Here is a 23,440-nt window from a genome sequence, read left to right as displayed (position 1 = left end):
AGGGACCTTTAAGATCATTAAGTCCAACCATCAACCTAACACTGCCAAAACCACCACTAAACCATGGCCCTAAGCACCACCTCTACCTGTCTTTTAAAGACATCCAGGGATGGTGACACCACCACTTCTCTGGGAAGCCTGTTCAAATGCTTGACAACCCTTTCTGTGAATAATTTTTTCCCTAATATCCATCCTAAAGCTACCCTGGCATAACTTGAGGCTATTTGCTCTTTTTCTATTGCTTGTTACCAGTGAGAAAAGGTCACCCCCCACCTCTCTACAACCTCCTTTCAGGTAGATGTAGAGACCAATATGGTCTCCCCTCAGCCTCCTTTTCTCCAGGCTAAACAACCCCTGTTCCCTCAGCTGCTCCTCATAAGACTTATGTGATCAGAGCACTGGTGCACCTCTCCTATGAAGACAGGCTGAGAGAACTGGGATTGTTAAGCCTGGAGAAGGGAAGACTCCGTGGAGACCTTGTAGCAGCCTTCCAGTACTTAAAGGCGGCCTACAGGAAAGATGGGAAGGGACTCTTTGTCAGGGAGTGTAGTGATAGGACAAGGGGTAACGGTTTTAAACTGAAAGAGGGTAGATTCAGATTAGATATTAGGAAGAAATTCTTTACTGTGGGGGTGGTGAGACACTGGAACAGGTTGCCCAGAGAAGTTGTGGCTGCCCCAACCCTGGAAGTGTTCAAGGCCAGGTTCATATGGCTTTGAGCGACCTGGTCTAGTGGAAGGTGTCCCTGCCCATGGCAGCGGGGGTTGAAGCTGGATGATCTTTGAGGTCCCTTCCAACTCTAACCATTCTATGATTTCTTTACTGACAGGGTGGTCACTCACTGGAACAGGCTTCCTAGGGAGGTGGTCAATGGCAGTTGGACAATGCCCTTAATAACATGCTTTAACTTTTGATCAGCCTTGGATTGGTCAGGCAGTTGGACTAGATGATCATTGTAGGCCCCTTCCAGCTGAACTATTCTATTCTATATTTCACATATCTTATTTCCAGATATCTTACATCTTGTGGTTTGTGTGTAGACTTTTTTTGTTCTTTTTTCCCCATACTGCTAATAAAAAAGGATATTCACCGTTACAGTTAATACAAGTTTACACTAAGGGGAATTAAATATCTTGGGGGGTAAAATGGATGTGGCATGACGACAGGTGGGAAACATTGCTAAATGATTAAGGAAAAAGGCTTCTAAGTGATTCAAAGTAAATCTTGGCTAGGGATAAAATGTCTCTTTAAGAAGGATTTACATAATGTACTATAAAGATGAGAAAAGGTGTTCAAAAACTTTAGAGAACAGGCAACTGAGAAGGAAGATAGAAAATGAGACGGTCTGAAAAGGCCTGCTCATCTCTGTTTTTCTGTAAATACATTAAGCAACATCTCAATTTATGTGAAAAGCTGTTCTCCTTTATAAACACATCTGTATAACTTAGGTCTATTCTTCGCAGAATGAGAGAAAAGGAGTGAAATGAGTTGAGAATGCTGTATTTGAACGTTTGACAACTGATACAATAACTGCATTTCAGCTGAGTTTAGAAGACAAGACTTCAGTCTTGGTGATCTATAACAGAAACTTACAAACTGACACGTCTGGCATGCAGGACAATATATTTCAGGGTTGAAATTTTGATATAGAAGGGTAATGTTTGTTCAAGGATAGATGCCAGGCAGAAATAAAAAGAGATTGTTTAACGATAGACTGGGGTGCTCGGTCCACAATACAGTAGGAGACATCTGCTGGGAGCAACAATTTTATAAAATTAATTATAAAAAATTATAAATATAATTATAAAAAACATGAAGGAGTGTTGTTATTGTGATTTGCATTGGTGTGCATCAAGTTTCAAAACAAACCACCAAACCATGAAATTTAAGCAGACAAGGCTTTCTGTTCTCATCCTTTTTAGAATTATCTAACAAAACTAACCAAAAGCAAGTTTTTAATATCAACAAATATCTCAAACTAGGTGTTTACTGAGAAAAGGAGTATAGAAGGACACAGTTCTTACAATATTCTTAGAAAGACATTGCAATTAATGTATGTTGATGTTTTTAATACTGAAAATACTGAACACCCACATATGAGATGTTCTTGTGATATTTCTGATAGTGAAGCAATGCTTGGGGATAGAAGACAATGGTTTATTATCAGGGAATTGCAAACCAGCAAAATATACTGAATAGTATTCAAGAAAGTGAATGTCATAAAAACTGGAATTTCTGCCAACAGAATTAGTTGGAGTCTAAATCAAAGAAGATTCAGGTCAGTTGATGATTTCTTGAATAATACTGAAATTGAATAATAATAATAAAAAAGAGTTGTCAAGGGACCTAAGTTTTCAAATCACTTGAGTAAGAGACTTTTGATAAACTTTAATATGAAGTAATGTTAGATCTGTTAATAATTACCTTTTCAGAGCTCATGTTTGATAGGCAAAGTTCTAGAAGTCTGGGAAAAAAAGACAAGCTCAGATTTATCCCAACTTAGATATTTATCAAAAATTTGAGGTAAGTTTATCCTGGTTCCTTAAGTTCACTAACATCCATATCATCCATTTATTCCTAATAACTACTTTCCTAACTTGGAACCTGCTCAAAATTGGGTAGAATAAAGTGAGGCTGTAGTATGGGTGGGTTGGTTTGTTTGTTTGTTTGTTTGTTTTATAGACTAGCCAGCTGTATTTCTGTTCCTGGAAAAGTGCTGGACAAATAAGCAGTCTACTTGTGAACACTTAAAAGGTCTCAAGTTTGCTTTATCAAGAGCAAATACTGAAAAACTTCCTCCTTTGACAGGTCAAAGTGCCTTGTGGGTAAGGAAAAAAGCAGTATATGTAATGAATATTTAGTTAAGAAAGTTATACCGTTCAAGGCAACATTCTCATATGCAAGTTAGAGAAATAAGTTCTTTATGCAACTGTTGTCAAATGGATGCAAAAAAGAGCAACAAGGTGTAAATAGACTGGTTAAAACTTACTGCAAAACTGAAAATATATACTTACAAGGTTCATTGTCTAGTACGAAGAGTATACAAATTACATATACAGGTGATAAGATCAGAAGTTACAATACTCTAGAAAATACGATTTGTTTTAAAGTATTTTAATAGTTATCTATCAAATGTAAGATGTGGTCTTTGTGGACAAGCCAATAGTGGCATTACAAGAAAGAAAGCATAACGTACTCAGACATATGACCTGGAATTTTCTGTGTAAGAAATTCCCAAGTAATTCCAATTTAATCTGCATAAGAAAGGCATCACACAGTGTTACATTGCTCTTTGCAGCAGATCTCAAGAAAAATGAGAGTTCTTCAGATCAGAGGCTTAGGAAAATATAAGCTGGGAGGAGAGACTAAAAGAGTGTTGATTTAGTCTAGGGGAAGTGAATAAAAAGATCTCACAAAAAGAAAAAAATAAACTATCCTCTATGTTAAATGGCATAGTTAGAGACATGTTTAAAATTGTAGCAGAAATGATTTAGCTGGGAACTTTTAAGTTGGAATCAAAGAACAGGTACCCTCGAAAGCCTGTGGAAACTCCATCTCATGAGGTTTGGTGGTTTGTTGTTGGCATTTTTTTGTTGTTGCTGGATTGAGTCTTTTTTTTTTCCTGTGTGGTGTTTTTTTTTTTTATTATTATTATTTTTGTTTAATAGCAGTTTTCATACTGGTTTTGCTGGAGACAACAGAAAAGAAAGGTAGTGGTGACCTTTTAAGGTCACTGTTGGGACTATTCCTTACCACTGATGTTGACTAATGTCTCTATCATATGTGCAGAAATACTAAATTATAAACTACTATTAAGTTATACCCCTGATAGTGATTCCTGAAGTTGGATTTATATTAGATGTCAATTAGGTGAAAACTGTACCTGTGTGTATGTGTGTATATTTATACTGGTTTGACTTATGCAATTTCAGCTAGCATTCATATTGCTTCTGTGAAGCAGATGCAGAATTCACATTACTGGTTATTCTTGAAGGGCTGGAAGGGTATCCTGTCTGCAAATAAATGAACTTGTATATAAATCTTATTAGAGATATAGAGTGGGGTGGGATAGCTTAACACAGCATGTTAAATGGAAATATTTTTGTGCATTTCAAATTTATGCATTATTCTGTGCTATTTAACGGAATGAATGAAATGAATATCTAAAGGAGGGCTATATTTGCCATGAGGAACAAAGCAGACTTGAGGATTCCCATGCATATCAGCTCGAATGTCACGCAGTTCTGCTTTTATTAAATTTTCTTATTAAAGACAATAGATATTTAAGCCTTCCTTAATAAACTCAGATTTGGTAGAATTGTAATAATTAACAGCGCTAATATTTTTTATCTGTTTTTGGAGAATGAAGAAATACTTTCCAGACTGATTACATATCACATAGTGTCTTTTAAGCACAGAGTCTAGTTGGAGGCCTGTAACCAGTGGTGTCCACCAGGGGTCAATACTTGGTCCAATTTTGTTCACTATATTCATTAATGACCTGGATGAGGGGACAGAGAGTATCCTCAGCAAGTTCACTGATGATACCAAACTGGGTGGGGTGGCTGACTCCCAAGAGGGCCGTGCTGCCATCCAGCGTGACCTGGACAGGCTGGAGAGCTGGGCAGAGAAGAACCTAAAGAGGTTCAACAAAAGCAAGTGCAAGGTCCTGCACCTGGGGAGGAAGAATGCAAAGCACCAGTATAGCTTAGGGGTGAACCTTCTGGGAAGTAGTTCTGAGGAGAAGGATCTGGGGGTCCTAATAGACAGTAAATTATCCATGAGCAAACAATGTGCCCTTGTTGCCAAAAAGGCCAATGGAATCCTGGGCTGCATAGGGAAGAGTGTGGCCAGTAGGTCGAGGGAGGTCATTCTCCCCCTCTACTCTGCACTGGTGAGGCCACAACTGGAATGCTGTGTCCAGTTTTGGGCTCCCCAGTTCAAGAGGGACAGGGAACTGCTGAAGCGAGTCCAGCGAAGGGCAACTAAGATGATTAAGGGCTTGGAGCATCTGCCTTATGAGGAAAGGCTGAAAGAGCTGGGACTCTTTAGCCTGGAGAAGAGAAGGCTGAGGGGAGACCTTATTAATGCCTACAAGTATCTAAAGGGTGGGTTGAAGGAGGATGGATCCAGGCTCTTTTCAGTGGTTCCCAGTGACAGGACGAGGGGCAATGGACACAAGGTAGAACATAGGAAGTTCTGTTCAAATACACGGAAACACTTCTTTACGGTGAGGGTGACGGAGCACTGGCACAGGCTGCCCAGGGAGGTTGTGGAGTCCCCTTCTCTGGAGATTTTCAAGACCCGCCTGGATGCAGTCCTGAGTAATGTGCTCTGGGCAATCCTGCTTTAGCAGGGGAGTTGGACTAGATGATCTGTAGAGGTCCCTTCCAACTCTGAAATTCCTTGATTCTGTGAAGTAGTGTTTCGTGTGCTGTGCATGGTAATTTCAAGTGAAAATACAATTAGTAGTTATGTGCTAAACATAGTTGTGGTATTTGGATGTAGCTGGTTAGTTAGTTTGGTGTATTTCTTTTCTAAGAAAGTTATTTTACCATTTGTTCAGTAAAGTTTAGAAATATTTTTTTCTGGTAGTATATAAAAATACCAGTGGTAAGGAGGTTGTTGTGAAGTTAAAATTTCACTTTCAAACTTTTTTAGTCTTTTTGAAGTTTTAAAGTTAAAAATTACTTTGACTAGCTGCCTGAGGAGAAAGAAGTTATATTTTGTTATTCTTTTTGGTAAATGGACACGTAGTTCTTTTTTGAGAAGAATTCTGTAGAGATTTTAATTAATTTTTGAAAAGAAAAGTAAATGTCATCCAGTTAAACAGAATGCATGAGTCCAGTCCAGGAAAACATGTACCACAGCCCCCTCCCTGTTTTGGCCAAGAGTTGAATTTGGACTTACTGCAACAAGACAGGGTATTATAAAAAGAAAACTGTAGGTTTAAAGTAATAAAAAAAAATAAATCCATAAGGTATTTTATAGTATTTCTCTGTAAGCCTAAGGAACAGAAGTGAAAGTAGTATTTCCAGAAATTATTGCATTAGCAATGAACATATTCCAAATGGTACTTTAAATTGTTTTGCTTTTGTGAGTTTGAATAAACTTAATATCACAATAATGATACTTCCACTATTATGGGTATGGTTAGAAATTTCTAACTAACTGTTCTACTGCTTCTTTTAACATTGATTCTGACAGCTTTGACAAAAACTGTTTTGTCCTTTGACTGTAGTAAATTTTTTTTTTCCTCTTCACCCTCATTAAACTGCGCTGCTCATAGATGTCAGCCACTGGAGAGATCATACTTCACACTATTAAAAGAATTCTTTTGAAATGCCCAGGACTGTTAATTGTCATTGCTGTCATCATCATCACACTGAAATAAAGATAAAGCTTTCTGAAAATGTTCAAAAAACATGTTCAGAAAACTGAGTAATAACAATATTTCAAATCAGGCATATCATAATAGAGTCACTTATGTAAAGGAATGTTACATGTTCCTGGAGACTAGAAAATCATGGCACGTCTAATATAAAAGACAATGTTTTCTAACTTTTCAACATTTTATTCAATTATATGAAATTATTTTTTTCTTGTATTTTTCACACACTAGATGCAGAGGTAAGGGAAGGAATGGGCAGTTCTCTGTTGTTTTTTTTTTCCTAGTTGCTGTATGCTGCAGCTGATATTTACTTGGGTGGTATGAAAAAACTTAATTTCTTCAACTTGGTATAGCGATCTTCAAGATCAAAACCTTTTCATGAACTGAAGGCCTTTTCTGAACTTAAGCAGCAGATTGATTCCCTCTTGTGGAACTGTGTGGGACGGGATAGAGAGCTTTTTTCACTGCAGTGCTGAAAAGCCATTATTAGAAAAGAATTGTTTCTGGAAATAGGCTGAATTGGGATTGGCTATTTGAAACTAACTATAAAAGATGTTCGCACCCATGCTCTGACATGCTCACTTAGCATATTTAAGGAAAACAATAAAGCTGATTATTGCCTTGCACTTCAATTACATCTGGTTATGCTGAAACATCAGTAAAATGGATTTAAGATTGTGATTCTAAGACCCAAGACACAGAAAAATGAAACGATATGCACAGTATCAGAATGGAAATCTGACTGTCTGTGGAGTTTAACCTGTATCCCTGATTTTCTTGTTCAGTGACTTTTAGCCCTAAGGCTAGTCTCTTCTGTATGTGGCATTTTAGTAATCTCAACTTCAATATTAATTATGAATATAATTTAAAAAACTTCTGCTTTCCTGTACTAAGCAATTTTTTGAAAAATGAAATCTTTTTCCAGTCCAAAAGAAAGGGTTTTTTTCTCTCTTTAGTCTGTACAATTTTAGATCTTTCATAATAATGAGGTTTGTATTTCAAATACATACACATACATGCACACACACATATGGTATAAAACATAGTTTTGCCTTTTTTTTGTTTGTTTTAGAAAGTCCTCCTGAAGTGGATCACTAGTTATATCAACATCATTTTGTTGAAGTGCAGGTCAAGGAGTGAAAGAAAAGTCCACTCAGTTTGGTGACATGTACTCGTACCATTTTATATGGTCACTGTTGATCCTAGGTTCTTCAACAAAGTAGCGTCTGTTTGTTGAGCTGACGTTAACCAAAAATGGGTAAGACTGCTGGAAATAAAGGTTAAAGTTCTTGAGTCGGGTCCATCCTTCCACATTCAAAGTAAGGATCAGCTGAAGTTTGGGGCCTGGACTTTCTCTCCTAATGTGCCCAGAAGGCACTAATTACTATACCTGAGCATGCAGTTGAATCCGAAAGTGTGGATGTGAAGGCAAATCAGGTATCAGCTCTCTGACACTGAACCATTAAAGCTCAAGTCAAATTTTGGAACCAAAGACATTCAAATATGTCCCTCCTTCCCATACATACTTCATGTTTGAATTAGTTTCTTTTTAATAAAGGAAATTGTAAAGCCTTTAAAATTAAATAAACATCCAAAATATTTCTGTTGTAATCTTCTCAATATTGAGCTTTGGAGCTCATGCAAAACTATCCAATTGTCTTGATAAATGTCCAGCTATGAGTGACACAGAACAGCATGCACCTCAATATGTCAGCATGAAAGCAAGATGAATGTTGGGAGACTGCATCAAAGCCACAATTATGGAGAGGTTTAGAGAGAGGCATAGTTCTTAGCCCTAGAAATCTTGTTTCAGCAGGCAATTAAGTCAGTAAATGGATTACTGGCATCAGTTTCATTATTCTATGTTGAAGTTTTGTATCTGGAGCAGAAGATTTAGTCTCAGTCCAGTCCAGACAATAAGCACTATGAGAAGATGCTGATTTGGGAAAAGAAATGCCAGGAGAGAACTAGCTATCTAAACTGAAAAGTAGTCTCTGATTACTGGCATGGCCATCATCCAAGAGAAAGTTTTGGAAAAATATTTCCAGTTGGAAGTAATGTAAATTTTACTTGTCCTCTCACACTTGGTGACCCAGAACTGGCTTTTCAGTGTGACTAAAACTTTTTTTAGTGATATCACAGTATCACAGTATCACAGTATGCTAGGGATTGGAAGGGACCTCAAAAGATCATCTAGTCCAATCCCCCTGTCGGAGCAGGAACACCTAGATGAGGTTGCACAGGACAGCGTCCAGGCGGGTTTTGAATGTCTCCAGAGAAGGAGACTCCACAACCTCCCTGGGCAGCCTGTTCCAGTGCTCTGTCACCCTCACTGAGAAGAAGTTTCTTCTCAAATTTAAGTGGAACCTCTTGTGTTCCAGCTTGAATCCATTACCCCTTGTCCTATCATTGGTCGCTACTGAGAAGAGCCTGGCTCCATCCTCATGACATTCCCCCTTTATATATTTATAAACGCTAATAAGATCACCCCTCAGTCTCCTCTTCTCCAAACTAAAGAGACCCAGCTCCCTCAGTCTTTCCTCATAAGGGAGATGCTCCACTTCCTTAATCATCAAAAGATATCATCAAAAGAAATATATTTCTTCAAAACAACAGTCCTTCCCCCTCTCCTTGCAAAAAAAACCCCAACATGATGATCAAATTATTTTTTCTAAGATAAACTGCTGGTTTTGAAGCACTGTACTTTCTTTAAGTGTGTTTGTATAGCTGAAAGGCCACATATGGGGAGAGTGAAGCCTGAAATGAATTCATCAACATATGACAGAACATATCAACATAGTATAAGGGTGTTCTGATTTATAAACAGGAGTTCTTCTGTATCTCTGAAAAAGAGCTGGGGGCAGTAGGTCACTACTCTATGCTTTGATAAGGAGACAAGTACATAGTTACAGGTAGCTTGACATTATAGAACATCTCTACATCTGCACTTTTTCCCCCTGAAGGAAATTTTGTCATCCAAATAGACCTCCAGAGTTCATTGTGGCAAGCACTATTATTATCACGGGTGACTAGTGTATCTTGGCTTGCCTTAATGAATCTGATTTTAAAATTTTCAGCTGCAGTTATTCTAAACAGAGCAGCTATGTTTCTCGACAAAGGGCTTGTTAAATACAATTTGCTTTGGCAAAACTGCTACTGAAATCAGTTACCAGATACTTTTCATTCTTTTTACTGGTACGGGGCTACCATTTTCCTGGTAGGAATCAAGATTAACAATAGAAAAATAATTTAAGTCAACAGAATACTGGACATCTTCGAACTCTTCTTCGTGTGACCACCACTAATTGTAGTGCATTTTTAGTATTGCAGATTTCAAGTGGCATAAAGCTCTAATGGAGTGATATCTGTAATATATATATACACAGAAACATACACACATAGCGTTCTGATTACTGTCCAATGCTTCAATTACAAGACTGAAAAAAACTGCTAAACTGTTGTGACTCTAGAGCTGGTAATAAGGAGTTGTATTAATTATGTTTAAGAAGATAAATTTTTCTGGATTCTGTAATTTAAAGCTCTTCCTCCATTAAAGACACTTCACACCATTTTGGTACTGTATTTAAATGGGTTTAAATATAACTGATGACAATTTCAAGGATGCTTTACACCTCTAGTATTGGGTGAAATGATCTTAATGCAGTGAAAAGTTTAAATATGAATAAGTGAGAAAGGTCCATCAAGCTGTTTTTTCCCTTCGTCTCTATTTTCTCTGTATTTTTCTTAATGGTGTTTCTGTATTATGCTTGTATATCCAAAGAACACAGAACAGCCCACTGTTCAAGTAGACCTGCTAGCAAGTGCAGTTTCTTTTTTCTTTTCCTTTTTTTTTTCTTCTTACTCATTTCACTAGAGGTGTTGTTTAAGTAGAGGATGAGGATGGTAAAACTAATCTTGAGTGTTCATGGGTAATCTGTTCAGGATATTCAATATCTGTGAATCATTTTATAGCAATGAATTGTTCCAGCTGATGTGAAACATTCTATCAATGCCTATTAAACTGGCATTCTCCTCCCTTCTACCCATACCCCTTTCAAAGCCCAATATACAATGATATTTTTCTGAGACATAAGCAGAAAAACTGGGCAGGGGGCTGTCAGCGGAGGAGAAGAGAACAGAGAGGTGCGAGAGGAAACAGCTTGCTGAAAAGAGAGAAACTATTCTGGTAGCTCTACAAAGCAATATATTATTATTTTTGAAGTTTTTGAGATTCTGAAGATAGGAGTAGCCTTTAAAAGAGCATTAGTGTTCTTTTGTACAGAAAAACGTTCGTGTGTTCAGCCTATTGCAAAGCGCGTTTGCTTGCATTCTTCCTGTGCAGCACAAAGGCAGCATTAACGGAAATGATAAATAGTTTGATGAGCAGGCCAGGTGGCACAGCAATGGCTCGCAAGACTGCTGAGCTGGAGACACAGGTTTTAAAACAAACTTGGGGCTCTTGCTTCCTGGACTGGTTGAAGTTGAACATGTCGAGGAGGTAATGTGATTGATCTCTTTGGAGGAAGATGCCAGCTGGAGAGCTCACAAACTGCTCCTTCAGGACTCTCCTTAAAGATGAATTGATGGCAGCTTCTGAAAAGAGTTACTCACACCGCATTCTTCCCAGCCATTCAGAGGTAAGACTCTATCACAGTGGCTGCTAAAAGAAGGAACTGAGAGTTTAAAGGGACAGGAAAAAGGTGTCCCTGGTGAAAGAAACTGCAGGAAGTGCATTCCCAAAATGCAGCTATTATTTCTATACTGTTGTAAAATGGATTTTTTTTTTAGGAGCTTGTCCACACAAATGGTTGGGTTTGTTTTTTTTTCATTACACTGGGATCCTGTAATGCTAATAAAATAAGAAGTCAGCATTTCATCTGAGGGCTGTACTTCATTTTATATTGTAAATCAATTGTTTTAAATATATTCTAGGCTGCAATCTGTGCTTTTGTGTTGACAAATATCTCCTCAAAATCATGGTGAAGAAAGGACTCCTTTTGTCCTTAGCTTTATTGTCCTTGTAATTCTCACATTATTTTCCTCCCTACACTGGAGGCTCTGGTATCTCTTTTTCTGATTAGCTACACATGAGCTACATACGTGCCCTTTTGAAAGTGTCCCTTGCTGATCCAGAGACTTTATTTCTCAGTGCATGACAGCTTGCTACTTTTATCCTGAATAACCAGCTTGTGCGTTTCCTCTGATGTCAGACAACAGCAACAAAAGTTACTTTGGGATTAACAGTAGCTTGGAAATTTATAGTTAATGTGTAAATACTCCATGCTTGTTTGACCTAAAACTACCTCGGCCTTTAGTCATGTTTACAGAGGGTGTAAATGAAGTCCCACGGACAAACTGGACACAGTAGGAAGAAGCAGTCTTCCTTGAGCCTTGGGAATCTCACTCATTCAAATGGGCCATAACAGTATTAGAAAAAAGTGAAAATACAGACAGAACAAATTTTTGGCAACATCTAAAAATGAAAGCAAACAATGAATTTGTCTGACTTCACCTGGTGTATTCAGGACCATCTGTTAAAGAGATGGAATAAGGTAGAGCTCATTTTTGGTTACTGGAAGACGCTAGTTTTACTGCAAAAAGCCTTAAATGTATGATGTCTTAAGGCTGTGAAAAACAGAGATTGTTACTATAAGGATAGTGGCAGAATGTATTTATATCATATGTGGATTGTCTGGTTACTTCTCAACCATGTGATGTTTTAATTCCCTGGACCTTTTTTTGGCCACTGCACCTACTCTTCCTGCAGAAACCAGGATGTTGGTGTGCATTGGGGAAGAGAAGATCAGTGACAACCAGGAGTTGGGAAGCAGTTACTGCCCACAGCCAGACCTAGGTGCTGTAATTTACATGTAAGAGCTTGGTCTTTTCACAGAGTCATACAATGGATTAGGTTGGAAGGGACCTCATCTAGTTCCAAGCCCCCTGCCATAGGGAGGGACACCATCCACTAGACCAGGTCGCTCAAAGGCCCTTTTAGGTTATATCTTTTCAGTGCTTATTTTTTTCCTTTGGTCACAAATAATGACCCACTGTTCACTAGTTAACCTAGAAAAGAAGGGGGTGTGTGAAAATTAAATTGCTCAAAACAGTTGGAAAACACTGCAAGCGAAGCAATCCCGAGTCAGGATTTTTTACTTAATTCCTTTTAAACACAAACTTCCAATCATAGAATCATACAATCATAGAATGGTTTAGGTTGGAAAGGACCACAATAAGATCTCCCCGGAGCCTTCTCTTCTCCAGGCTGAGCAACCCCAACTCTTTCAACCTCTCCTCATAGGAAAGGTGCTCCAGCCCTTGGATCATCCTCGTGGCTTTCCTCTGGACCTGCTCCAACAAGTGCATGTCCTTCTTATGTTGGGGACTCCAGAACTGGATGCAGTACTCCAATCACTCATTTTGTTATTGAGAAAAAAAGACACAATTACATAAATACATGACTTTTTCCTCCTTAGGAGGAAAGACAACACTGTGTGTATTTTCACCACCAGTTATGCTCAGTCCATCGACACTTACCCTGGGAGGTAACTGGGGGAGCAGCAGCTTCAGGCTGTTTCTTGTAAGGGTGTCTGCTGCTTTGTGTGCAATGGCTTTTCCTGTAGTTCCAGGCCACAGCCCCTCAGGGTGTCCCTGACCCAGTGGCATGAGGTGCCCATGGGCTGCAGATTGCCCCCCCCTTCAGCTGGGCTGGGCTGTGGCAAGGAGCTCCTACCCTTGAAGAGGCTGTCTCCAGCCGTGGTGGCTGGTGTCGTTCTTCGAAGCTTTTGAGCAAGAATGCCTCCCTTTGGCACCTGGTGGGCTTTTTCACTGCTGTTGAGGTTGGCTCAGTGCCGGCTGGAGCCAACTGTGGCCAGTGCTGGGCAGGTCACGATGCACCCCCTTGTACGTTGTGTCTCACACAGGCAATAAAATAATCATCTCCAACATATTTCAACTCCAGTGCCTTCATCCAGGCATAATGGAGAGGAAAAGGTAAAGAAAATGTTGGGTTTTGATTTTGGTATATTTTTTTGTGTGTGTGTGTGCGCGCTGTTTTGGGTTTTTTTTACTTTTTTTTTCTCTCCCTCCCCCCCCTCCATCCCCCCAGTTTAATTATGCCATTTCTGCTCGGGGAATTCATTTGGTGGTTTTTATTTTCTAGGAAAACTAGACTGCTCTTCACACACTTTATATAACACAAATACTGCATCACAAATGCTAGGTATGGTGTGGAAGGAAACTTTCAGCCTTTGATTTATGTTTGCAAGAGCCTGCTTTTGAAGTGTGATCCAGGTCTGGAAAGCCTTTACCCAGTCTCAGTTCCCACTAACGCCTGAATGAGGACATGCTGCTTTCTCAGCACTTTACCCATCGGCGCTCTGACATAGAAATAAAAGTACCAGAGACAGGTATGCTCAGCACTATCTCATTTTTTGTTCCGCGAGGTTTTTCCCTGCAGTGAGGAGCTGTAGGGTGACTGTGGTAGCAATTCTTGCCACCCGTGACACAGCTTCACGGTAGCTTCCCGCGCCATGTGCTCTCGGCAGAGCGGTGTGCCCAGGGGGGGTCTGCATGGGAAGCGGCAGCCTTTGTGAGTGAGGGCGTTTTGTTTTCCGAAATCATTCCTGTAAGAGCCTAGCAAACTGGAAACTGTTGAACTTGTGCCAGCAAGGATTTATTTTTTAAATATGGGTGAGGATGATCAAATATTCCTTGTAGCGGATGGCCTAGTGAAGTGAGTCATTTAGTAGACTGGAACATGTTTTGTGCCGCACATAATTCATCTGAAGCTAATAAATACTGGTGGCTGGAAACAATGAAAAATACATGTAAAAATCTTAAAAATGGAAGTATGTGTTAACTGTAGCTATTACTAAAGTTAAATATTCTGCTACATATAGAAGCTATGAGCAACAATACTACACATTAAAAGCTTAAGGTAGCTTTTTTTATTTCACATTAATGAGGACAGGATAAAAGCCTTAGCTTTGAAACACCTGGAGTTTATGTCTCAGATTTGCTATATCTTAAAATATGTTTTAAGGAAACTCATTGGTCATTATTTCTGTGTCCTGACAGTTATTGAAGGCATAAATACTTAATTTGCTGCCATGCACACCTGTATTGCCCCAGCACTGTTCAGTCAGTGCATGACAGAGTTGTGCATTCACAGGTTTTCTTCCCCCCATTCTCACACTAAGGTTCCTCTGGTAGCTTCTACAGCTTTTGTACTGCCTTCACAGTGTGGTACTTTATTGCTTATCGTTTCTCTCTTGGATACATATGTAACCTAGCAAGCAGACGCTATAATTATCTACCCTTGATAGTTTTTAATTGCTATGGTATCAGTTCCTGCATCTGTAAATTTTCTATTTCAAATTTTGGTGGGATTTTTTTCTTTCTCTGGTGTAGCCCAATCATGACAAGATTTATAAAGTGGAGGGCTTTCTTTTGTTAATTCTTGAACAGCCCAGTTAGGCTTTTGAGGAGAGCATGAATTGATGAGCACTTTGCTCCCCTTCTTGGGTAATGCCCTGTAACAAAACAAAGCTTGGAAAAAAAAATTTGAATAGTTGGCTCTCACCCCCTGCAGTTCTTTCTCAGCCATACAGTAGATGTTTAATTCATATGAGTATAGTAAGACATTTACTTCACAAGCTCCTATAGACCACAAAACCCGTCTCGCCATTCTGTGACAAACCTGGGATGTACAGTAGAAGACCAAAACTGTATTGCATCTGTGCAAGAAATGGGGATAGATCAAGGGACCTGTCAACTTGTAATGCCCTACATTTGTTTACTAAAATTTTGGAACTTACCGACTTGCTACAGAGAAAAGCAGCCTCCCTTTTCCCCTTCCTTCCATCTCAACTTAACATTCCTTGACCATCTTAACTGTCCATCCTGTCTCCAAAGATGTAACAAAGGTGATTGGTGTAATACCTGAGAATGAGTAAAATATACGAAGTAGGCAGTTTGCCCTTCTGAGTAAACAAGGCTTTGAAAGACCAAACAGTTTGCAGTCAAGAAAGAACCATTAGATTTCCTTTTAACCCCTGATATATTAAAAATACTGAGTATAGTACTTGGACGGAAAACTTGAATTTTATGAATCACTTTAATGCCTTATCAAATTAAATTGATTTTAATCAAATTGATTTTACAGTCACTTCCACAAACATAGTAAGTTTTGTTCTGCAGTGGTTCTCATTCCAAAACCTACACAGTAGAGTAAAGCTGCTATTGTCTCTTGCTATTCTTGAAAAATGGTTCAGCATTGAAATATGAGAACAGGGACTAAAGCCTAGGTGTTTCCTCTCTCAGATTACTGTCATAACCATCATACTATCAAATGTCTATTTGTCTCCTACTGAGCAACTCCATCTGTAGAATAACAGTGCACTTAAGAACAGTCTGTAATACTTGATTCATTCCTCACCTCCCAAATAAAATAAAATTTGATTCCTCTTGAAAAACAAAAAGGCCAAATATATTTCAGATTATAAAAAACTTGAGGGAAAAGTCATCATGCTGTTATCCAGAAACAACTGCATGGGTGAAACACAGTTCTGATTTTCCTCATTTTGAGTAGACGTGTATTTTGTAATAATTGCCTCCATTTGAGACTCAAACAGCAGTACAGTTTTGAATCTCCTAATCTTCTATTTCTTTTAGCATATTTTCACCAGTAATTTTTTTTTTTAAATAGCTTTCAATTTTTCTATACATTTCATGGATATGATTTTTTGAGCCAATTATGGACTCCTCATCTCTGGCAGTTTACTTAATGCTCTCCCTTCGGGAGATCAATACTTGTTTTGTGAAACTGATCACAATCTCTTTCCTACCACATATCTGTGACATAAAGCTGTGTTTAAGAGTTTCATGTTGTCTTAATCTCCTGTACTCACAGCGGTTTCTAGTTGTGATCTGCTGCACGGAATGACTGAAGGTTCATGGCAAATGTTCAGTGTGACATAGAACTTTTTCCACTAAATATTACTTGAAGGTTAAAATAGAGCTTATCCCAGAAGTCCCCATCAATATCTATATACTTCATGGGTACAAGGTCCCGAAGATGTCTGTAAATTCAGATTCTCAACCCCCTGCCGCAAATCTGCAATTTTCCCTCTGTCTTCCTGCTCTTAAGTGTGAAGTAGTTCAGATAGATGTATGTCTCTAGTTCACGTGCTGACAGCTCATATATCAGCTTTGGATACTGTTGTCTGTTATACAGCAACGCATTTTGCAGCACTGTCTGATTCAAACTAATGTGGCTATTTAGAAAGATTGTCTTTCTGTCTGTCTTCTCGGTAATATTTGACTAGAAGGCACCAAAAGCCAGGATTTCTTTTCTTTCTGGCCGTGTGTCATACTGCCTGTCTCATATTGCCACTCTTGTGATTTGTAGTTCTTAAGTGCATGGATACCAGAGCAAGTGAGCAACCGGCAGGACTTTGCCTTTGAGAAAGACTCTGCTTTGAAACGTGGTCCTTCCCTCAATATGAAATCATCTACACTTTTTGACTGTGAGGACATACATCCTACTTGCTTTATTTTTGTTAGTCTTAAGGAAACGTGAGAGACTTGGGGAAAATTCTAGGTGTATTTATTGACATGTTATTGTCAGTTATTTTTTATGAGGTGTTTAGTGGCTTATGTTGTTCATTTCAAAGCTTTACTTTCAGTAATTGTCCCAGATCATCTAAAATGGTACTAATATGCAGATGTATAAGTTTTAAGGTAGAAAACGCACCTCTACTATATAGATTTTAAGTATATTTATTCAAGAAATCAAGTATTAAATCAAGTTAAGCTTCCATTAAATAAATTAATTTGTGTTATGTAAATATCATTATAGCATTTGAGGTAAACACGGCAAATTTTTTAATTTGAACTAATTTCTAAAAGTACTAGTTTCACAACCATGTAGACTTAACATCTGGCATTTACTCAGAAGTCACATATACCTTAGCGATCACTTCTCTGTGCCTTAGCAAGCAGGGACCAGGTCAAGTCATGAGGAAGTACTTCAGTTTCAATATCTGTTCTGCACTCAGCATCTCAACTAAATATTGCCAGTAAATATAGTGATGTTTCTGTGATTCTTTAATGGTGGTTTTTATTTCCTTTTCAAAGCAGGACAAGCAAAACAAATGTAACAAAGAAAGCAGGACAAGTTTAAAATGAGACTTCCTAAATATAATGTAATAGGAGTCAAAATTATTTGCAAGTTATTTGTGCTGGACAAAAGTTCCAATTGTCTTCTTTTAGGAAGCAATGGCAAATAATCTGGAGCACACAGAATTATTTTTTATCCCGTCTTGAGTTAAAACAATTTATTCTAACCTTAAATTTTGGTATTCTAACCTTATATTTTTGGTACGTACAAAAGACTGCTAACATTTTTCACATTATAATTTTGTATGGAAAATGTCAGCCCGCAGTGAATTACTGGATTTAATTCTTCACAGTACTTTAGCTGTTAATGAAGATCCAATAGTAATGTTTTTAGAAAATGTAAATTTGAGAGGTTGTTTAGCTATAGGTAACAATTGTCTCAGTTTGAACAGTATACACATTGTTGATTATGTCTGTATGTGATAGGGATATTACTGAGAAATTGCGATGAAACATAGGCTATTGAATCTGTGACATAGACTTGTGAGTGAAGAAAAAATTCCTAAATTGAGTAGCAAGGCTGTCCTTCCCCACTCTGCTTTTGGGCCTAAGAGGTCTACTGGGATCCTCTGCCAGATGTCCACACCTGCAGTCTTAGGAAGGTTTTATATTGTAAGCTATAATTCCTCTTCTAGCTAATTTCAGCAGAAATTGTTGAGAAAATAATGTGGATCCTTTGCAGGGTCAAAAATGGGGAATGATGAAGTAGAGGAGACCGATTTTATCTTCTATGTATGTTCTTTGCTGGTCTGGTTCTGCTGGAGATGATTAGAGCTAAATTCTTTACAATCTAAAAGGTTCACAGCAAAGAATCATAGCAATACTATGTTAGTAAAATCTCTCAGCATTATGCTACTAAAAGAACAATGTGTGTTTGAAAAAGGCTGTATTAAATCCTCTGTCAGAGGTTATCACAATTTCTTACTGACTCTGTGGTGTGGTTCCATGTTACATTATGACAACTGCACTTCCTGAAATCAAAACAGTTTTGACGTCCACTTGTAACCAGGAAGAATAATTAGAGACAAAATAAGATACTAGTGTTTCTTAATAACAGACAGTGCTGCTTGTGATGATAACTAAATAATAATTAGTCATTTCCATTAGTGTTTTTGATGTAGCTATTGTGAGCTATTACAATAGCTAAGTGAGCTGTTACAGATTTCAGAAGTACTTCACTTCATTTACAACTGGATCCTGATGTAACTGAAAACCTAAGCAGAGCTTCCATTTTTGGCAGTTGGGTGTATTATACATGTGCACTGCAAACATAATGATGAACAATAACCCTTGTCACTGCCACAAAATGGAGAACACTCCAATGCAAGAAGGAAGTGAGCGCAGCAGAATACATCTTTTTTTTTACTAACACAGAAATAAACTGCTACTTTATAGGTCACTTGTTTTTATCCTGTCATTTTAATACAATTAAGCAACCTAATATTTAATATTAGTCACAGACCAATCAGTGATCTGTATGCTACGCCACACACTGTTATGCTAATGTGAACAATAAGATTTTTGGAAAAATGTTACTGCATCTAATTCCATAGTAACAGTAAAGTTATTCAAAATGGAATTGTGGAGTATTGAAAATGAATGCAATGGCATGAGTCATTTATTCAGCCTCTTTGCTGCTCCATATATGTGTTTTGTTATCTGTATAATCAAGAAAAAAAATAATACTTTCATCTGAAATATGTGAGAGTGTTCTACAGTGCTGAAAAGGTTCACAACTTTGTATGTAAACCTGGTAGATTAGTTAGGAGACTGGCGTGTCTGATTACAGACTATTAGTCTGGGATATTGCTTTAATTGAAATAGATTATTTATATAGGTTCTTTGAAGAGGAATGTTGTAATTGCATGATAATGCTAAAGCAAGATTTGTCTGTCTTAAGGTAATCCTAACTGATGTTGCTTACTGTTAATATTAAGGAAGAAGAAAGGTTTGTTAGAAAGTGAGTGCCGATACTTTCTTTTTCTTTTTTTTTTTTTTTCTTTTGTGTATCACTTGCAACATACTGAAAAGGCAAAAAAATTCAGGAAACTTTGAATGTTTATAGTAAGTTGTCCTGCTAGCAGCTCAGGTACTTGTTTTGATAATTTTCTTTTCTTTTGACTCCTCTGTTTTCTTTAAGGCCTTATTCGACTACAAGAGCTCATCAAGGCTCCATCACGATACAACCTGAGACTAAAAATCCGTCAGTTACCAGCTGACACGAAAGATGCAAAGCCATTGCTAAAAGAAATGAAAAGAGGCAAAGAATTCCATGTAATCTTTGACTGCAGCCATGAAATGGCAGCAGGCATCTTGAAACAGGTAACCGTCGTTTTGCTTTAGACGGCCTAATCTTTTTCATCCATAATAAATACAAGTAATATCCAGACTTAAGGGCATTTAACAAGCAGGGGAATTGTATGTCAGTTTTAGTGAGGCCTAACTCAAAATCAGGCAAGGATTTCGCAGATAATTTTATTGGTGACTCTAAGAGTGTCCGCTTTCGTTATGTTTTTTTAAAGAAACAGATTAATTTGTTCACGTATAGGGGAAAAGGTGTATCAGTCTTTCAACTATGATGAATTGGTACTTTGGAGAATGGATACTTTAAGCAGGGTTTTAAATGCTTCCTTAGTGTTATTTTATATAACAAAGATTTTTTTTTTAAATTCAAGTCTGTAAATTGTGTACTCCTAATCAGATAGTGATATTTGAATAGTATGTTACCCACAGACCCCATTAATGTGTTCCACTGAGAGGACAGAGCTCATAGCTATCTTTTAGAGCCATATTCTCCTCACACTACTAATAGGACAGCAAAACACCTGTATACATTTGGGTACGTGTTTTGAAAGTGCTTTGTGGTGTACAAGTAAGATGAGTAGATGAGATACAGCAGAATCCCAAATACTTCACAGGCTTTATATTGCAGAAGCAGATTTCAGTGATGTTGTCCATGAGAAGGTGGCAATATAGTGGTATACAAAGGATGCGACTCATAAAAAAGCTTACTGTAACCCTAAAGTATGCGTAAAAGACATGCCTTTGTGTGTCCCCTGTAGTTTAATGAGCTGGCTCCAAAGCCTGGGAATTCCTTATGCTCAGAGACCGTTTCCCCCATAGTTTTTAAATTTAACTATGACTTGCAATAAGGAGGATAGGAAAAATACCTAAACCAAAACAATATTCTACATTTCTAATGCACAGCTTTTAGTGACTTTGATTCATGTTTATATTATATTTGCTAGCAGACGGTATGGTTTAAATTGAAAACAAAATGTATTTAAGATTTGAAAATATGTTTCTCATTAAAGGCACTCAGGAGTACTGTTGCGGGTACAACTAAAATTGCTAGTAAACATACATTTATACTGTCATTTCTTTACTTTTTTATTCATTGATTAAAAGGTTTTTATTAATTCCTATTAATTTTAAACCTCTGCTGATAGTTTTTGCTCCTTGCGAAGTATAAGCCAGCCTAGTTAGTTTAATTGCTTAGCCCAAATCATCAACTGTACATTTAATTATTTTAACATCTTAAAAATGCAGATGGAAAATGTGTTGATGGCAATACAAAGCTGCAGTACCAGCAATAAGGTATATTATTTATACAGTACTTAGTAGTTTTTAGGTGAAAGGCAACTTTTCTTTCACAGTATACAACATTGCGTAAAACATATGACTGGAAGGAAATGGGAACAAAATTAAAAGCATTGTATCTTTAATCATGTTCCAGGACCCAAGAGTAAGAGTTAAACGTCTTTAAATCAAATTGTAAACTTTTTAATCAAGCTACTCTGCTCATCCTAAAGATTATAGAAGAAAGATACAGGAACAGTTCTTTCACGAGTGTTTAGATCTTTTTACAGTGTCTATAGACTTTTAGTTTTCCATTCAGCTCCAATATTACAATACTTTAAATATGTCTAAAATCATTAGTTCTGCAGCTGAATGTGAGATCTTGCTGTCAAATTTGACACAAAGAATTAAGACTGTACTTATTTAGTGATACCATTTCAAATATAGTATTTACAAGTATGTTTGCTGAAAAATAAAAATAAAGATCTTTCTATATTATTTTGTGAACTGTTAATTAACCAATTTTTTTTTTCTGGTAATGGATGAAGTTGGGGAGACATGACAAGGGATTTCTTCTTGGGAGGATGATTTGAAAGATTAATAATGAAATTGTTAGAAGAGAAAACAAGTTGGAAATAAAGAAAAAAATGTACCTTGAGAGGCCAGTGAAATGGCAACTGCTGTTTTCTGGCCAAAAATACTTCATGAAAAAGAAAAAAAAAAACCCTCACCAAAACCCCTTAATTCAGACAAACGTAATTAAATGAAGTTAAATCTCAATGATAACTACATCACCATGCAACCAAGGAAAGCAGCCATGATTTAAAATGTTAGGGAAGCACTGGAATAATGAGAGCAGAGGAATGACAAAGTTTTAAAGAGGGAAAAGGAGTGAAGTCTTTTGAGAAGTGAGGAAAGTGAGAGAAAGAAGACCTGGAAAAGAGACAACACCAGTACATAGCAGAATCAAGAACACACGTAGGATGTTCTTGTGTAGAGATTCTGTGGAGTATGAAAGACTTGATTATAAGCAGTTAAGATATAGGTGAATGCAAATGTGTTACATATACAGAGGAAGATATGTTGGCTTTATTTAAAAGCAATAACAAAAAAGTACTTAAAAAACAATCTTTGTAGCTGTACAGTTTCTAATGAAGTAGTATTTCTCATGAGATAATGGTTGTCCTTTGTTTAAGAGAATTTAAATTGTTATTGGCACAATATACTGTAGTTCTAAATATTATTGTGGAATTTAAATATACAATAAGAATCCTTTGGAAAAGTGTTGTTGCAGTTTTTGTCAAAGTCTTGTCTAAAATATTAAAAAATCTGATCTGCAGCTGATATTTTGAATTAATTTTAGCTTTTAACTTTTGTTTTGAAAAGAACATATAAACTGGTCATTTTATAATTTTTCAGACAATGTCACAAGTAAAAAGGCTCCTACAGCCTTCAGAACTCCGAAAATTTTTGTATACAAATTCTGGTATTATGACAATTGTATAGTTGTTGCCTTATGTGTGTTAAAGGTGGTGTAACTGGTAGCGACTTGGCAAAGAATTCCATTGATAATTCCTGGAAAAGAAGAAAATGTTGCTCACTTGTGTATCTTTTTAACACTGCTCAAATTAGATAAAAATCACAGTAGATACTCAGGTGATTGAATAAATCATACTAGTCTAAAGCAACTTCTGTGCAGAACACAAAGATACAAGATTTTCAGGTGAAAATGCCTTCAATGAATAAGTGATGAGACCTCCATAGTTTATTGCTTTAAAATTGTATCTACAAATATTTGTTCTTATGCTCTTAAGAGAAAAGGTATGAACATTTTAAAACATGCAGTTGATCAAAAACTATTTGGTATTACATATTTAGCAAGACAGATGAAGGTACTTGATAGATATCTGAGTTTATAGCATCATATTATGAATATTTGTTCTTTACTTTTACTGAAATAGTATGTACCTTGCTATTCAAAACTTGAAAGTGAGTAGTTTCTTCCATGGCTGGAAAAACGTACACACATATAATATAAGCTTGTTTCCTTCTTTTAAATGCATAGTATTGTTCCTCAAAATAGAAAAATTATTTCCTATTAGGTTATTCTTTTTAAGGGAAGGTTTCAATAATGAATGAAAATATTGTCAACTCAAATTTCGTGTGGCAACTTAATGCATCCATTAGTATGTAAAACTATAAGCCTCTTTCACATTTACTGCACTAAACAGTATAATAATATTCTTTATATCAGAAGATCTGGTTCATAAATTCCTTTAATAGTCAGTA

The 23,440-nt window shown here is 37.1% G+C and overlaps 1 protein-coding gene across 1 annotated transcript in view; it reads left to right on the top strand.

Annotated features, from left to right (window-relative positions):
• GRIK2 (glutamate ionotropic receptor kainate type subunit 2) overlaps nucleotides 1–23,440 on the top strand; it is a gene marked incomplete at both ends in the record, with an annotated part of 413,581 nt that overhangs the window by 142,674 nt on the left and 247,467 nt on the right. The window contains one exon of the mRNA XM_082481392.1: nucleotides 19,713–19,894. Coding sequence (XP_082337518.1) covers nucleotides 19,713–19,894 — 182 coding nt within the window. The remainder of the gene's footprint in view (nucleotides 1–19,712; nucleotides 19,895–23,440) is intronic.

This window comes from Vanellus vanellus (assembly GCF_965231255.1).
Source record: "Vanellus vanellus genome assembly, chromosome: 3".
Classification (NCBI taxonomy): domain Eukaryota; kingdom Metazoa; phylum Chordata; class Aves; order Charadriiformes; family Charadriidae; genus Vanellus; species Vanellus vanellus.
Note: the sequence above shows the minus strand (reverse complement) of the source record. Positions and strands in the feature narration are given on the sequence as shown.